Source organism: Phoca vitulina, unplaced genomic scaffold (genome assembly GCF_004348235.1).
Source record: "Phoca vitulina isolate PV1807 unplaced genomic scaffold, GSC_HSeal_1.0 scaffold76, whole genome shotgun sequence".
Classification (NCBI taxonomy): Eukaryota; Metazoa; Chordata; class Mammalia; order Carnivora; family Phocidae; genus Phoca; species Phoca vitulina.
The window spans coordinates 1449740-1464850 of NW_022589779.1; the positions used below are offsets into that span (position 1 = coordinate 1449740).

Consider the following 15111-nt stretch of genomic DNA (forward strand, 5'->3'; position numbering starts at 1 on the left):
AAGCAGTACATGCCTAGCTTCTTCAGGTGCTTGAGTTGGAAAACCCAGGACTTAATACTAATGGGTTTTATCTTACTCACTTGTAAGATTGGAGTTAGATGAGCACTGGGTGTTATACACAACTGATGAATTATTGAACTCTACATCTGAAACTAATGATGTACTATATGTTGGCTAATTGAATTTAAATAAATAAAAAAAAGATTGGAGTTAGATTAGCATCACCAGCATAAAATTCTATGGTTCTTAAATGATAGAGTGAGGCTCCCTGAATTTGAGCAGAGGCAAAAATGAAAACCTTTATTATGAGGCTTTATGTTAGAATCAATCTCTTCTCTAGGTGAAAACAACTGCTGAATATATTTAGGATGTTTCTTTGCTCTTGATATTTTACCTCATAGTGGTCTAAAGAGGAACATAAAAGACTTTTTCCTACAAAATGTTATTTTTTCTTTTAAAAGGAGAAAAGTATTTCTGAAGTCATTACTATTTTAATTTATTGCTCTTAGATTTGATGTCAGATAGCAGAGTGATGCAAAATGAAATTCTCTGGAACTTGTCTTCTCTTATCACATTTTGACTTCAGACAATAACGAACAGTTTTTGCTCTTCTCGAACACTAAGATATTCTTAGTTATGAGCTGAAATCTCAGTGACTATTTGTTAAGTTGGTACATTTTACAGTAATCCCATGTAAATGCATAAAGACTGATTAATGTAGTCTTTTCACAACAATTTATCTTGTGACAATTGGCGCTTATACATTTGTGTGGAGGTACACGAGTCAGCAACGATGTGCTCAGTACAGCTCTTGTATTCTGTAGTTTGCATTTTGGACAGGTAAGAAGAGTAATGTGTAGTATTAACATAACAAGAAACATGAGACCTACATAATAAACAATACTTACTATTTGTGATTGAATTGGATGTTAATTCTATGACAATTGATTTCTTTTTTTTTTTTAAGATTTTTTATTTATTTTTTGACAGAGAGAGACACAGCGAGAGAGGGAACACAAGCAGGGGGAGTGGGAGAGGGAGAAGCAGGCTTCCCGCCGAGCAGGGAGCCCGATATGAGGCTCTAGCCCAGGACCCTGGGATCATGACCTGAGCCAAAGGCAGATGCTTAACGACTGACCACCCAGGCACCCCGACAATTGATTTCAATTAATTGCATTCCATCTATTTTTTAAAGTATGCATAACAGAAAACTTAAACATAGCATATTTTCTACATACCTTTTATTTCCATTATCACTTTCACAAACAACATGTGGGAGAAACTGGTAGGTTTTTACCAAAAGCCTCTTTATTCTTCTTCCAGCCTGAAGGCTAGACTACTTTCCCAGCTTCTCTTGTAATTGGATATTGCCATGTGAGTTGTTCTCAGCAGTGGAATTTAAAAAAAGTATGTGTTACCTCTGGACCAAGGATTTTTGAAGTGGGTATGGTTCCTCCACCCTTTTTCCTTTTGCTATCTGGATAGAAAACCCAAGGAGATAGCAGGGCCCAGATAAGAAAGGTGCTTAAATTACTGTGTGAAAGAAAGTAGACCACTGATCAATTCTCACTCTGGAATATTGAGAAAGTGAAACTTTCAATTTTGTTTGAGTCATTATGTATTTGGGGTTGTTTTGTTGCTTATTCTAAATAATACAATGTAATGGTATTGAGTGGCCTTCTTCTTTAATGAAATAAAATAAGATTCACATTTGCACAAAACTATAGATGAAGTGTGTGATGGGAGTTACTTCTATTTTCTATCCAAATCCATCTTGAAATTTAAATTCAACAGTAACCATAAGCGCAGAAAATGTCATTTAATTGTTTTAACAATGTAAAACTATTGTGAATATAGGCAAAATATTTTCATAATGAGTAACTATATAGTTGAAATGAGGTGATACTGAGATCAAAAAATCTATTGAAACTAATATTGTTTGCTTTCTTTTTGCATCCATATTATCCTTGCACTTAAAAGACAAATTACTGTCACTTACTAAATCTTTGTTGTTGTCATGGCCCATGCTTCTTTTGTGCTTGATCTCAGTAACTTAATCTTTACAAACAAAACCATCCTTGATTTTAATAAAACAAGCACTTTTTATTATTACTAAAGAATAGTTGTATGACACCCTGCACTTAAGACAGTATATAGGTAAAAGATAATATTTGAAATAAAATGTGCAGAAGGAGCATTAGTAAGTGTGGTTAGAAGAGTGTATACCTCTATGGACTAAATCCTTTCATTGATATAAGGCACTAAGACTAATGAAAGAGGTAATTTTCACTACCTCATCCTAAACCTATTTGACTAGGAGGAAAGCATATCTCATCTTAATCATTTGTCCTTGGCTATTAAAAACCAGTAGGAACAGAGGATAACTTAGCATATTAATTGGTTTTATATTTGTTTGAGAGACTTTTTGCCTTGAATGAATAACATTAGTTGTTTTTCTGGATCTGTACGTACTCTGTTTCCCAAATTTCTTTGGATTTATTTAAGCAATGGTTCTCAAAGTGGGATTCCTGATCTAGCAGTATGCCATTTCATGGGAACTTATTAGAAATGGAATTTCTCTGGTAACACCACAGACCTACTGAATCTGAAACTCTTGGGATGGATTTCAGAAATCTGTGTTATAACAAGCCTTCTGGAGATTCTCTTACATGTTAAATTTGAGGACTATTAAACTAGAAGAACTGGTGTAGGGGGTGAGTCCTCTTTACTCATGTGAATTAGTTGATGTAATGCCTTCTGCAAAATTGCTGCTTAAAAATGTCCCTCAGGGGCACCTGGGTGGCTCAGTCGTTGAGCGTCTGCCTTCGGCTCTGGTTATGATCCCAGAGTCCTGGAATCGAGTCCCTCATCAGGCTCCCTGCTCAGCGGGAGGCCTGCTTCTCCCTCTCCCACTCACCCCTGCTTGTGTTCCCTCTCTTGCTCTCTCTCTCTCTGTCAAATGAATAAATAAAATCTTAAAAAAAAAGTCCCTCAGTTTTGATAGAATATGTTATTTTCTTGTAGTGATGTTAGTGGTGAGAAAAGGAGAATGTACAGTTTCTAAGGTGAGAGTAACCATGAAGACTATCCCTTCTTACTAAAATATTTTTACTCATGACTATTTCCTGCCTTCCATTATCAAAATCTTCCTTTCTGTGATATCAACTACCAAGTATCCTTTAACTGTGTGTCAGCCACATGTGGGGATTATACTTAGAATTAAAACTTTTATTTGATGTGTGAATGGGAGTCAGGCAAATTAACACTCTTCTTGGAAATGGTAACAACATCTGAAGCTGTACTTGGCAAATGTTGATTACTAAGGAAATTAGAACCAAGGTTTAGTAAGGAAGGAATTCTTCTACAGAGAGACATATTAACTGTCTTTAAACATAGGAAGTTTTCTAATGTATAAAGGACATTTTATGTTTTCTGGGCAATTCCAGGGAGTGATAGTTAAAAGAGGACTGATTCTGATTAATATGTAAAAGCTATTATTAAATTATTTCTATCTGAAAATGGACAGGGCTATCTCTTGAGTTAATGAGTTTTCTGTAGTTAAGAGTAGTTAAGCCACATCAAATGGTAGGTTGATAGAGTGGTTTAGACCCTACTCAAAGTGTGGTCCTATCTGGGAGTTGTTAGAGGTACAAAATCTCATGGTTTACCCCAGTTCTAGTGAATCAGAATCTACAATTTAACAAGATCCATTGGTGATCTGTATGCACCCTATGTTTGAGAACTAGTGCTCCAGTAGACATCTAATGAATCATCTAATTGTTCTTATACTTAATTCTTATAGGATTGTGTTGTGATGCAGAATTTGAATAACAGTCTAGAAGAGAAGGAGGAAATACATGAGCATGGCCTCACATTCCACTGTGGGGTTGCTAACTGAAGTAAATGCTACTCTAGAAGAAAAGATTCTGTTTCCTGAATATTGTACTTAATTTAAGTGAGCTGGCATTTGAATACTACTTCTTTAGTTAGCTTTGGACTCTTTGTGTTAACCAAAAATGAAATATACCTTTTGGATTTCTTGCACTACCTCTCCAAAATACTTGCATTAACTCCCATATTAAACCCAATGTTTAACCCTTCTCCCAGTTCCCTCCTCCATGCCCTCTTCCTGTTCGCTAAAACTAGGATATGCTAATTTCAATCACTGAAACATTTCCTTTTTGTTTAGGTACTGGTTTTGTCTCCTGCTTTCTCCCTATACCTGGTTGGATGGGTTTGTATCAATGGAGAGTAGCGGCAAAAGGAAAGAATAGGTAAAGGGATGTGTAGGTATAGGGAGAACTAGAAAGCGTTCTAGAAACCAGACTTCGCCCAAAGCTGAAATTTACTAGGGCAGGGAGTACTAAACACACACTCCTTATCGCCAAAGCAGTGAACGGAGAGGAGCTGGAGAGGTAGTGAGAAGTGACAGATGCCACCACACCCTAGCTTGACTCAGGTCGGCGGTGACTACCATGCCCTGGTCCTGGGAGCAGGAAGCCGCTTAAAGAAATGACAAGCATGGAAGGCCAGAGAGCCAGAAGGTGCCCAAGCGCATTCATTCGCCTTTCCCCAGCGTGGGCCGTCACACGCTTCCCTGTACAGACCATTGTGCGGGGGAAGCCCGGACGAGGAAGAGCGTATCCCCTGCCCACACCTGCCCATCCCCAGCCCTTGGCTTCTCCGGGGGCACTGGGAGCAGCGCCAGCGCCGGCAGCCCGGGAGCGGCTTTGAGGGAGTCGTGTGTATCCGCGAGCGCGTGTGCGTGAGGAGGAGAGCAAAGACGTGATTACTTCAGAATTTATTTAAGGGCCGGTGGAAACCACTGCAGCAGCTTCCAGGGGAAGCCCTTGTTCCAGAGGAAGAGGAGGTGGCGGCTGCCAAGGAGAGGAGGGGGGAGAGACCGAGGAGGAGGAGCCCAGCAGCCACAGCACGAGGCAAGTGAGGAGAGAAGATGCTATAGCAGCCGCACCGGCTCCCAGCAGGTTGGTTCCTCCGGCCGACTGATGCAAGCGACGAGGCTTGCAAAGAGGCTGGGAGGAGAAACTGGGTGTGGGGGGCCGACTGCTTGCCTTTCCGGAGAAGAGGCGCCTCTTTTGAGTTCAGTGAGACACCCTAGCGCAGAAATAGTCCGGGGGCCAGGAGAGGACCCGTCGTGCTTCCCGCAACCCTGGCGACTCGCTTTCCCTTAGCTTTCCAACTCGCGACGTTCGCCTTAAACTCCGGAGGGGCTCCGGGAGGGGGACTGGGTGGAGAACTTCGCTTCCAGGTACTCCTCACGCCTTTCCCCAAAGCTCACGTTTGGAGGGACACCTTCCGGGTGGCCTGGACGCGGAGGGGGAGCGGTGTGGCTTGGTTAAGTTTCTGTAAGTCAAACCCAGTCCCCAGCTCCCGGCTCCCCGCCCCGGGTCTCCAGCTGCACGCGCGGAGTCGAGGCTGCTCCGGCAAAGGGGCCGCTACTGCTTTAAGAGCCGCCTCCCCCTCTCCTCCCTTTGACAATGGTCTGAACCGAGCTCTGCTTCCCAAAGCAAAATTTGTAATATGCCATTTTTCCGATGGACGCTTCTCCTTTGGGCTGCTGACGGAGCCGCGGGAAGATGCCGGCTTGCTGCCACGCCACCCAGCCGGGGCACGTTCCGGGAGGGCGCCGGGGCACGCGAGTGTCTAAGCTGCCTTTCTCCTCCGGTTGCTAGGGAAATGGTCCAGGAGTGCCGGGCGTGAGCTTCCCCTCTCGTCAAGCCTGAGACTGCGGTTGTCACTGATCAATTGAAGAGGCAGGACCCGAAATTACAGACATTAGGTACAGAAACTGTGTTTGAGTTACAAGGTTTCCCTTCCGCTTTATTTTTTTACCACCCCCTACCTCCCCGGCCCCACCCCGCCCCCAGGGAAGATGAGATGCAAATTCCTCCTTGCCAATTACTGTTCCATACCTTTTGCTTTCCACCCCCATCCTCTCCCTTCTTCTATTTCTCCACCTCCTCCCACTTGGCTCTCTCTTGTTGGGCGAGAGATAAAGAATTTTAGTGTGGAAATTATTAAGTCAACTTCAGGGTGGTGGTGGTGGTGGGGGGTGTGGCTGAGCGATAACTGTCCAGCCGTGTGGCTAGAGCTGGCTCTTGGCCATCGGTAAAGAAAGTGCAAAATGCTTCTATTAGAGGTGATAATATTTCCTGAGGACAGGGAAGATTTCAAAGAGTTAAATAGGAGGAGGAATATTCATGTAATGTAATCAGACAATGGCTAGGATTTCTCTCACCGAATTACTCCTTGTGGGTTAACTGAGGTGGAGCTGGGTTGGTTCTTAAGACTAAATCTTTGAAGAGGAAACTAACTACCGAGAATAATCGCATCTTTGCGTGTAGGAGGGTCTAAATCCCAGTGATCTGCTTCTATGAAGTGATTCATTGACAGAAAAAAAGCCTTTTGTAACACCATCATATCTGAATAGGTACTGCTTGAGAGGCATATATTGCTAAGAAACACACTGGATCTCGAAAGCCCTTGGGCAATGACTCCAGGGGGCATTCAAAACTTTTATTTTGAAATCTGAGAGATTTGGAAGACAGTCAAGGTTATGTACTAAGAGTAAAGGAGTTGGTTTTCCTGGTATCAAATTCTTCAAGCTAAATTTAATCACTGGGATAATTAAACCAATATTTTATTTTTTCTTTTCACAACAAAATAAATATCTCTAACTAGGTCTTAAAACCTTCAGTAATTTAATGAAAAAGGCATCAACATTTAGAAAAGGATAACAATTCATATATCCAACTGACTTTGGGGAAGGGTGCTGAAAAGGCAAATATCAAAGTGAGCTGTTAGGTCGTCCTTCCTGGTTTTTCAGGAATTATGTGATACAATACAATTTTTAATACTGAAAATGATTGTGAAAGTTAAAAGTGGCATATGAGGATGAAGTACACTAGAGGGTAAATAGCCTCTGGAAGTTGTTTCAGATGTTGTCCATTCTATAAGAGGGTGTTGAACATTGAAGATAGATTTTTAATTGATTTTAATATCTAAATATGCATTTAAGAAATAGGTTAGACTGTATTTTTAGGATTATACAAGTATTTTGTAATTTATATTAGAATCCGAGTCCTATTGCAAGAACAAAGCTAGTTCATGAAAGTGACCTTTATTTTTTGTAGAAAATTTTTTTTCTCCTAGTTTTGATGAGAAGACTTTAGATTTACTCATTTGGGTTGACTGTTGGTGGAGAAAAAGCAGACGAATTCATTTTATTTCCTAAGTAACTGTAGCATAGCTTGATTTTTCCCAGTTAGATTTGAAGAGTTCAGAGTACCCACCGGAATTAAAACTTTAGGCATGGAATCAGAATGAATCGTAAAGGCACAATATTCTTTCTGCAAAGGTGAATGTTGGTCACCTTATAAAATAAATAAATACTTGTATTTGTAATTGTCCTTTAAATTTTACTGTGTGATCTCAGTCAAGTATTCTATTGGAGACTTACAATGGGCTTGTTAAAAAAAAAAGTCATGGATTCTTATGCTACTTACAGAAGAGAAAACTGAAGTTTTGAGAGGTGATGTGACTTGTTCTGGTTCCAATGCTGCAGGAATGGAATCGAATCAAGTTGAGTGTAGAATTAACAGACTAAGAACCTAAGTCCCTAAGCTGCTTCTCATCACAGCATCTTTGGACTGACTAATTCAGACACCAGCTTTTATACTGATATAAGAGCCTAAAGTCTGTGAATGTCTAATATCTCATGGTGGCAACAAGCCTTTGTTAGAATTAGGGTCGTGTATTCAGAAGGAAATTGTAGCAGAGGTAATCACTGCAGTTATGCTTTTCCTTGGAATTTAAACTTTTTTATAAGTAATTCAGAGTGAAGATGTGCTAATGGCTTTTTTCCAAGAAGGAGATGGTTTAAAATACAGATTTAGGAATGTTTAAGTAACCCTAAAATGTAAGCCTTGCAAGTGTTTTGGCACAAATTGTCACAGTGCAATCATTTCCTCTCCCAGTATTTTGTTTTAACCTTAAATGTCAAAAAGAAACACATTGGCTTCTGGTAATGATTTCTCAGAATGACACAGCTGTTCATTGTGTGGATTTTCATGCATGGCATGTGAACTAATTGTTTTTAATATTCAAATGTGTTAGAACAGTTTTTTTTTCCAATTCCTTTTCAATTAATGTAAAGAAAATGTATAGCAGTTAGAAAAGAGTCTCTTTTTTCCAGCTTTGTGATAATGTTTAAATAATATTCAAACTGAGCAAAACACAAAAAAATACTATCTTTTCATCCATTAAGTGGTTAGCGACAGTAACAATGCATGAGTGTGTGTGTGTGTGTGTACACGCATGCGTGTGCACTCACATGTGCGTTTAAATACATCTTACGTATCTATTCTGTTACCTATTTTAGAGTGATTTAACAAGTCAAATATTTGCCTTCAGGTAGCCCAGTGTTTTGAGTGATGAGCAATAATTCAAAGTATTATCTTAAATTATTCTAAAATTCATACTCCCCCGTAATTTTTTTTACATAGGATATCAGTAAGAAAATACTTTCCTTTTATCTTTTAAAAAGTTTCTCCTAGTTTTCAGTGGGCCCTGACCAAATCATTCAGATAATTGAATTTATCTCTTCAATAACCCAATTTATTTGAAGAATCACATAAAAGTAATTAACTATTGAGCTATTAAGTCTTGACATTTTATTTGACTATATCACCAGAAATATTTTCCCTAGGGACAGGAATATATAGGCAGAAAAATGAATTGACCTTGCATTATAAAACCAAAGAATGCTCTAGGATCAACAGCCAAACCAGCATTTTTCCACATCAGCCTTCTGCAAAACCAAGCCCTCTAATTAATAGCTTCTGGCCTCAGTACAACAGCTGAAATTGAGATGGGTTTGATTCTTTTTTGAACATCAGATAAAAGATAAAAGAAAAAATGAGATAATTTCTGATTTTTAAAATGTCATACAGTAGATCAGTGTTGCATCTTGAAGTCTGTTGTCTATTATAAGTCAAATTAATAAATGATTTAAAAAATATTCTGAATAGTTCATTTGTTTCATGACTGGAAGCTTGTGATTAACAGCTGAGATGTGAAGTAACTACATTAGCTAATGTAATTTACGGTCTCTGTTTTGGGGAGTATTTGAGAGTGTTAGTTTGTATTGTTTGGATGGAAAACTGACAATGCAGTTCACAGGAAACAAAAGAATATTAAGGGCAATTATAATAACCTAAACAACCTCAGTCTATTTCATAGAGCTTACATTTAATTTAGTCAATATTGCTTTACTCTGTGTAGATTACCTTAGCACATAAAAGTAATAAAATGGGAGTTGTAAAGTCAAGAAACTTTAAACCAGTTGGTATGAAAAAAACCTGTTGATAAAATCTGAAAAAAGTAAAAACTGATTATTATATAAAATGAATACTTAATTATTTGTAGATTCCCTAAATGCAAGAGTGAACATTAATTCAATTATTTAAGTCGTTCAAAAATCATTTACTTCCTACCCATGAAGTGCCAGACACTGTGCTTGCTTTTAACAATATAACAAATAAGGGTAAGATGGTGGTATTTGCTGTAAGAGATTTGTAAACTTACAGGGGTAGAAAGGTGATCAACTAGTAAGTTGAATAACATACTACTATAAATTGAATTGGAGGAATAAATCATGAAAAAAAAACCCAAATCTTTTTTTTTTTTTTTTTTAAGATTTTATTTATTCATTTGACAGAGAGAGAGACAGAGAGAGAGGGAACACAAGCAGGGGGAGTGGGAGAGGGAGAAGCAGGCTTCCCGCTGAGCAGGGAGCCCGATGCGGGGCTCCATCCCAGGATGCTGGGATCATGACCCGAGCTAAAGTCAGACGCTTAACGACTGAGCCACCTAGGCGCCCCAAAAAACACCAAATCTTTGAGAAGTAGGTGAAACCAACCTGTATTTTGTAGGTAGGAGCTTTATACATTATCAATAAATGGGAAAGGATATAGATTGGAGGAAGTCAATGAATCATATTTCATTGAGTTCAAAATATTTAGTGTGGTTGGAGTTGGGGCAGTGGGTAGGGGAAAAGAAGAGACAATTAGGTTAATGAGCTGCAGAGTTTGGTGAGTTGAGAGTCAGTTGGTTTCTTTACTAAGACTTCCCTCCCCTTTACTTCCTTTAAGCAATGATGTGTGAAGTGATGCCCACAATTAACGAGGACACCCCAATGAGCCAAAGGGGGTCCCAAAGCAGTGGCTCGGACTCAGACTCCCATTTTGAGCAGCTGATGGTGAATATGCTAGATGAAAGGGACCGTCTTCTAGACACCCTTCGGGAGACCCAAGAAAGCCTTTCACTTGCCCAGCAAAGACTGCAGGATGTCATCTATGACCGAGATTCGCTCCAGCGACAGCTCAATTCAGCCCTGCCACAGGTATGCTTCCTGGTAGTATTTGTCCTTCCTATTGCAATTGCAAAAGTGACAAGACTTAAATAAACTTTGCTTTATTTCTATTCTTATAATTATCTTTTCCTTTAAATTATATGATATGCATGTTTTGGTGAGAAAAATATAAAAATAGATTATTAGTTCACATAAAAATCTTACCTCAAATTTGTGGTATTTTGGTGATGGTGAGTGTGAAGGCTGAGTTCCTGTCTGGTCTCTCTTTTTTTTTGAAAATTTTATATGTATGTTTTGATGGGCCTGTCAGCTGTTGATCAGCATTCAATTGCCCGAACGTGGGAATAGTTAGTTTTTTCTTTCTTACTCTTTAAACAGTATTATGACATTTGGAAATATGTATTTTCCATTTTTAGCTGTGTGGTCTGTCTTTGGAAGTGATCGTAGTTTGGAAGTCTGCTGTCCATTTATATTTTATTTGTCTTTCTTTAAAAATGCCTAACACCTGCTCAAAAATTCTTGGAATTATCCGTGTATTATCCTCTCTTCTCAAAAAACATTTCAACCAGTTTCTTTAAAAAATATTGAGGAAAATAGAGAAAAGGCAAAAGTTCAGCCTTATTCTCACAAACTTAAAATTGTTAGGTCTTTTGAAATATATGCTTGTCAAGCATCTTATTTTATAGGAAAATATATCATTTTAAGGATTTCAAGCTTATTTATATACGAAGTTAATTTTGAGACTCAGTTTTCTTATTTAAGAACAGAACACTTGTGTTTGTTTTAGATATGAGAAATATTATAGAACATGAATAAGATTTGTAATAATCACTATATTTTTCTTTTGAATACAAATTTGATTGGCCCTCTGCTTTAAGGACAGTATAGAAATGTTGAAGAGTTGACCTCTCTCCATGAAGTTATGTCTTGTGGCAAATATCTTTTCATGAATATTAAAAATTATATAATAAAAATTGATGAAATTCTAAACCCAGCTGTACTATTAACTTGAAGTGTGATGTTGAGATATTGAAGACTCTCAGAATGGAAAGGATCACCTAGAGTCCTTTATCACATCCCTATCAAGAAACCCTGTAACCTATATGAAGAACCCCTGTTCCAGTCGTTTTCATTTTCAGTCAGCTTATCTTGTGTTAAGATGCGATAGTATTTTCAGTAACTCTAACTGGTTTGTTTAAATACACAAAGAGTTGATTCATTTCAAAAGACAGCTATCACATCTTCACCAATTATTATATTTTTCAAGGTTGACATTTCAGTCTTTGCAACTGTTCTTCATAAGGTGATTTTTGAAAGATCACCATCATGCTTACTCTCCTTTAAGATTATATGAGTTGCTTAATAGTGTTAAATTGGCTCCTGGACCCCTCACACTATTCGTTATCTTCTGTGACAAGCATAGAATGAGCAATCATTTTTCTTTCTGGATAAAGTGTTTTATTAAAGAAGCCTAGGATTACATTATACGTGGGGGCAAGTTCAACATACTTTCAGTATGCCCTGGGACAGTAGTCACCTGAGGTTTATAATTGAGTTGCATAAATGCTGCATGCGTTCCCATTTTCCCTAAACTCTTGTTGGAAGTTGATTCCTTGGTCTTATGTGTAGGACTATGCGTATATCCCTCCTGCATTATCTTTGTATATCTTATTCAAGCCTGATTCTGTCAGTTTGGATCCTAACACTATCAAACTGATTCTAAGAATAATTTAAGTGTTTAAGTTATTTCTCTATCTGTAAAAGGAAGAGTGAACAAAATATATTTGGGGAAAAGAGGAGAAAACTGGAAATGCTTTCATACATACTATATTGTGCAGATAAATCTTTTCTTAAAGGTACAATAATAAATGAATTCTAGCAATTCTGTTGTATTGAATATCTTGATTATAGTAAAATCTAAAATTTTAAGTTTTGAATTTTAATTATACTGGTCTGTAATCTCTTATTCAAAACCCCTGGGGTCAGTTGTATTTTAGAGTTCAGAATTTTCTTGATTTTTTTGTATGTGTATGATGTATATTATGGAACACTTCTCCAGATGGATTCTGGGAAGCACCTCATAATTATACATTTTCGTATCTGAAGAGAATTCTATGAATATTCCCATTGCATGGGAAAAATAAAGACCATAAATCTCTCATGTTAGTACAGGTCTAGTTTTGCACCAATCAAGTTAGCAACACACTTAAAAATGAAATATCAGTTTTCAAAGTATATGGGTTTTGGAATTATAGGTTACAGATTATGAACCTGTACATTTAGATGGACATAGTTCCAAAGTCTTTTACAAATACTTTGACACTTTTTTCAATGTTAATTTGCATTTTACTATTATAAATATTTGAGTAACACTAGCAATCCACAGGTCCTTAAAGACAGTGATGGTCCTGTCATATTTTTAAAGCAAGCTTTTAATAATCTAATCTGTACCTTAAGGGCTGTAGGTTTTCTGCAAGCAGTAGAGGGATATTCTTCTTTAATTGGTATCTTTGAATCTTTTTGACTATTTTGTAAGCAGTGTGCCTATGCTGTTTTGTGGCATTAGCATTGGATATTTAGCTGGAAGGAGAAAATAACTATATATATGAGTTTTGAGGCATAAAACATTGCTGTCTGTAAAACATCAGATATTATGGATGTTAGATTGCATCTCCATTGTTAAACCTTCACTGAGAGTTTACATTTATGTAAGTCGTGCAAATTCTCTTTGTAAATACAGAGTGAAGTGTGGACATAAACTGGTCCTGCCATTTGGATAGTGGCACTAGGCAGATTTATGTGTGAACTAACGACAAAAATTCACGGCTAGCAATATGTAAAATAAATTTTCTTTGCAGTAAAAAAAAATAATAAAGCATGTAAAATTGAAAACTACTACAATAACATAAAAATGAAAATTATTGTAACAAACATGGGATAGAATTCAAAGCAGGGTCAAACTTTGTGACATATTATGTTTTATACAATACTTTTAGGTGTTGGTGATTTAGTGCTTTGCTTTAGTCACTTTCTCTCTCAACATTGCTTTGTGAACAAATGTAGCAATGATTTTAACAATCCTAACCATGTAAAGTATTTTGTAGCCATAGTGTTTAGTTTTTCATATGTGACTGGGTGTTTAAAGAGTACTAATAATTCCATATCTCCAGGCCTGATGTTTCTAAGCTACACACTCAATTTTTTACCTTTCTTATGCACAGATGCATCTTAATGTTCCATAGAACCTCAGATTCAATGTGCCTCAAACTCAGTCATCCTCTGCCTCCCATTTCCTACCCAAATATGGTGCTCAGTCTCCTCACCCAGACACTGAAAGTCCTAAATTCAATCATCACTGGGCCATATTGTTTTTAATCTCTTGAATAACTCTCAAATCTCTATTCTTTTCTGTTTTTTTTTTTTTTTTTTGCACCTGGTCCCAAACTTCTTTCTTTTTCCATCTCCTAACATTTCCACTTTAGCTAAGGTGTCATGCCATGTGTTTGAATAATACAAACACTTCATGCTTTTCCAGCCCATGAAACTTCGTGCTTTTCCAATATCTTCTTCATGCATATTCATCTATATACCCGTAATGTTCTTCCTCAATGTCTTTGCCTCACTTCTCATCTTAACCAAGAATTTATCTCTTCCAGGAAGCCTTCTCTGAACTCCCAGGTACATTTCCTCTGTGTTTCTTAGCCTTATAATTTCCCATTTTATCATCAAATTATCTGCTTATATGCCTGTTTCCCAACCTAGACTATATGCTCCTTAAGAATAGGAAAGTATCATAATCATCTACAATGCTCTGAACCAGTGGAGTACCAGGTCCGTAGTGAGGGCTTTTAAAGTAAAACCAGAACAGAATGCATTCATTTGGATGGAGAAGGAGCAATAAACTTGAAATAGGAAGATCTAGTTTGTATTGTGACTCTTTCATATATCAACTTGCGTCAGGACTTCAGATTTCCATACTACAAAAATCAGTTAATACTAACACCTCACAGGGTAGTTTGTGATGATTAAAGAAAATAACATAAGTAAAAACTAATTAATTTATTGGGGTGCCTGGGTGGCTCAGTCGTTAAGCGTCTGCCTTCGGCTCAGGTCATGATCCCGGGGTCCTGGGATCGAGCCCCGCATCGGGCTCCCTGCTCGGCAGGAAGCCTGATTCTCCCTCTCCCGCTCCCCCTGCTTGTGTTCCTGTTCTCGCTATCTCTCTCTCTGTCAAATAAATAAATAAAATATTAAAAACTAATTAATTTGTAATGCATTAAATATGAAAAGACTTGTGTCTGTTTATTCAGAATGCCAAAAGATAAATTAATTTCTATATATTATGTCAATGAGCCTTCGAATAATTTACTAGGAATATTGATCAAATAGTATTAAATTTTTTGAAAACAGGACAGATATTTGTCAATTACTAATATACTTAGTAAGAATATTTAAAGGAAAGGGGAGAGAAGAAGTGAGTTTTCCATTTTTAAAAATCATTATTTATAAAAGTTTACATTCTTTTTAGCACTTTATTTAGCATATATTGAGGGTCTTCTGTGTATTATTAAATTGTTATATATATTTGTAAAGGGGATAGGGAATAAAAGGAACATAATTTGGCTCCCAGAGAATTTAGGAAATAGAGTTGCTTAGAAAAAATATATAAATGGATCCAAATTAATATAGTACTAGAAGCTTATAGAAGTACTGAAAAA

The 15111-nt window shown here is 37.4% G+C and overlaps 1 protein-coding gene across 16 annotated transcripts in view; it reads left to right on the plus strand.

The window, feature by feature from the left end:
- Positions 1-4644: 4644 nt before the first annotated feature.
- PPFIA2 (PTPRF interacting protein alpha 2) overlaps positions 4645-15111 on the plus strand; it is a 469533-nt gene continuing 459066 nt past the window's right edge. For 7 of the 16 annotated variants that reach the window (XM_032393729.1, XM_032393723.1, XM_032393727.1 and 4 more), the window contains exons 1-2: positions 5513-5800; positions 10173-10423. In XM_032393729.1, the coding sequence (XP_032249620.1) occupies positions 10175-10423 (249 nt within the window). In that variant the 5' untranslated portion in view covers positions 5513-5800; positions 10173-10174. Of the gene's footprint in view, positions 4986-5512; positions 5801-10172; positions 10424-15111 lie in introns of those variants that run through there. The other 9 variants (XM_032393731.1, XM_032393734.1, XM_032393733.1 and 6 more) reach the window with 4 other exon arrangements.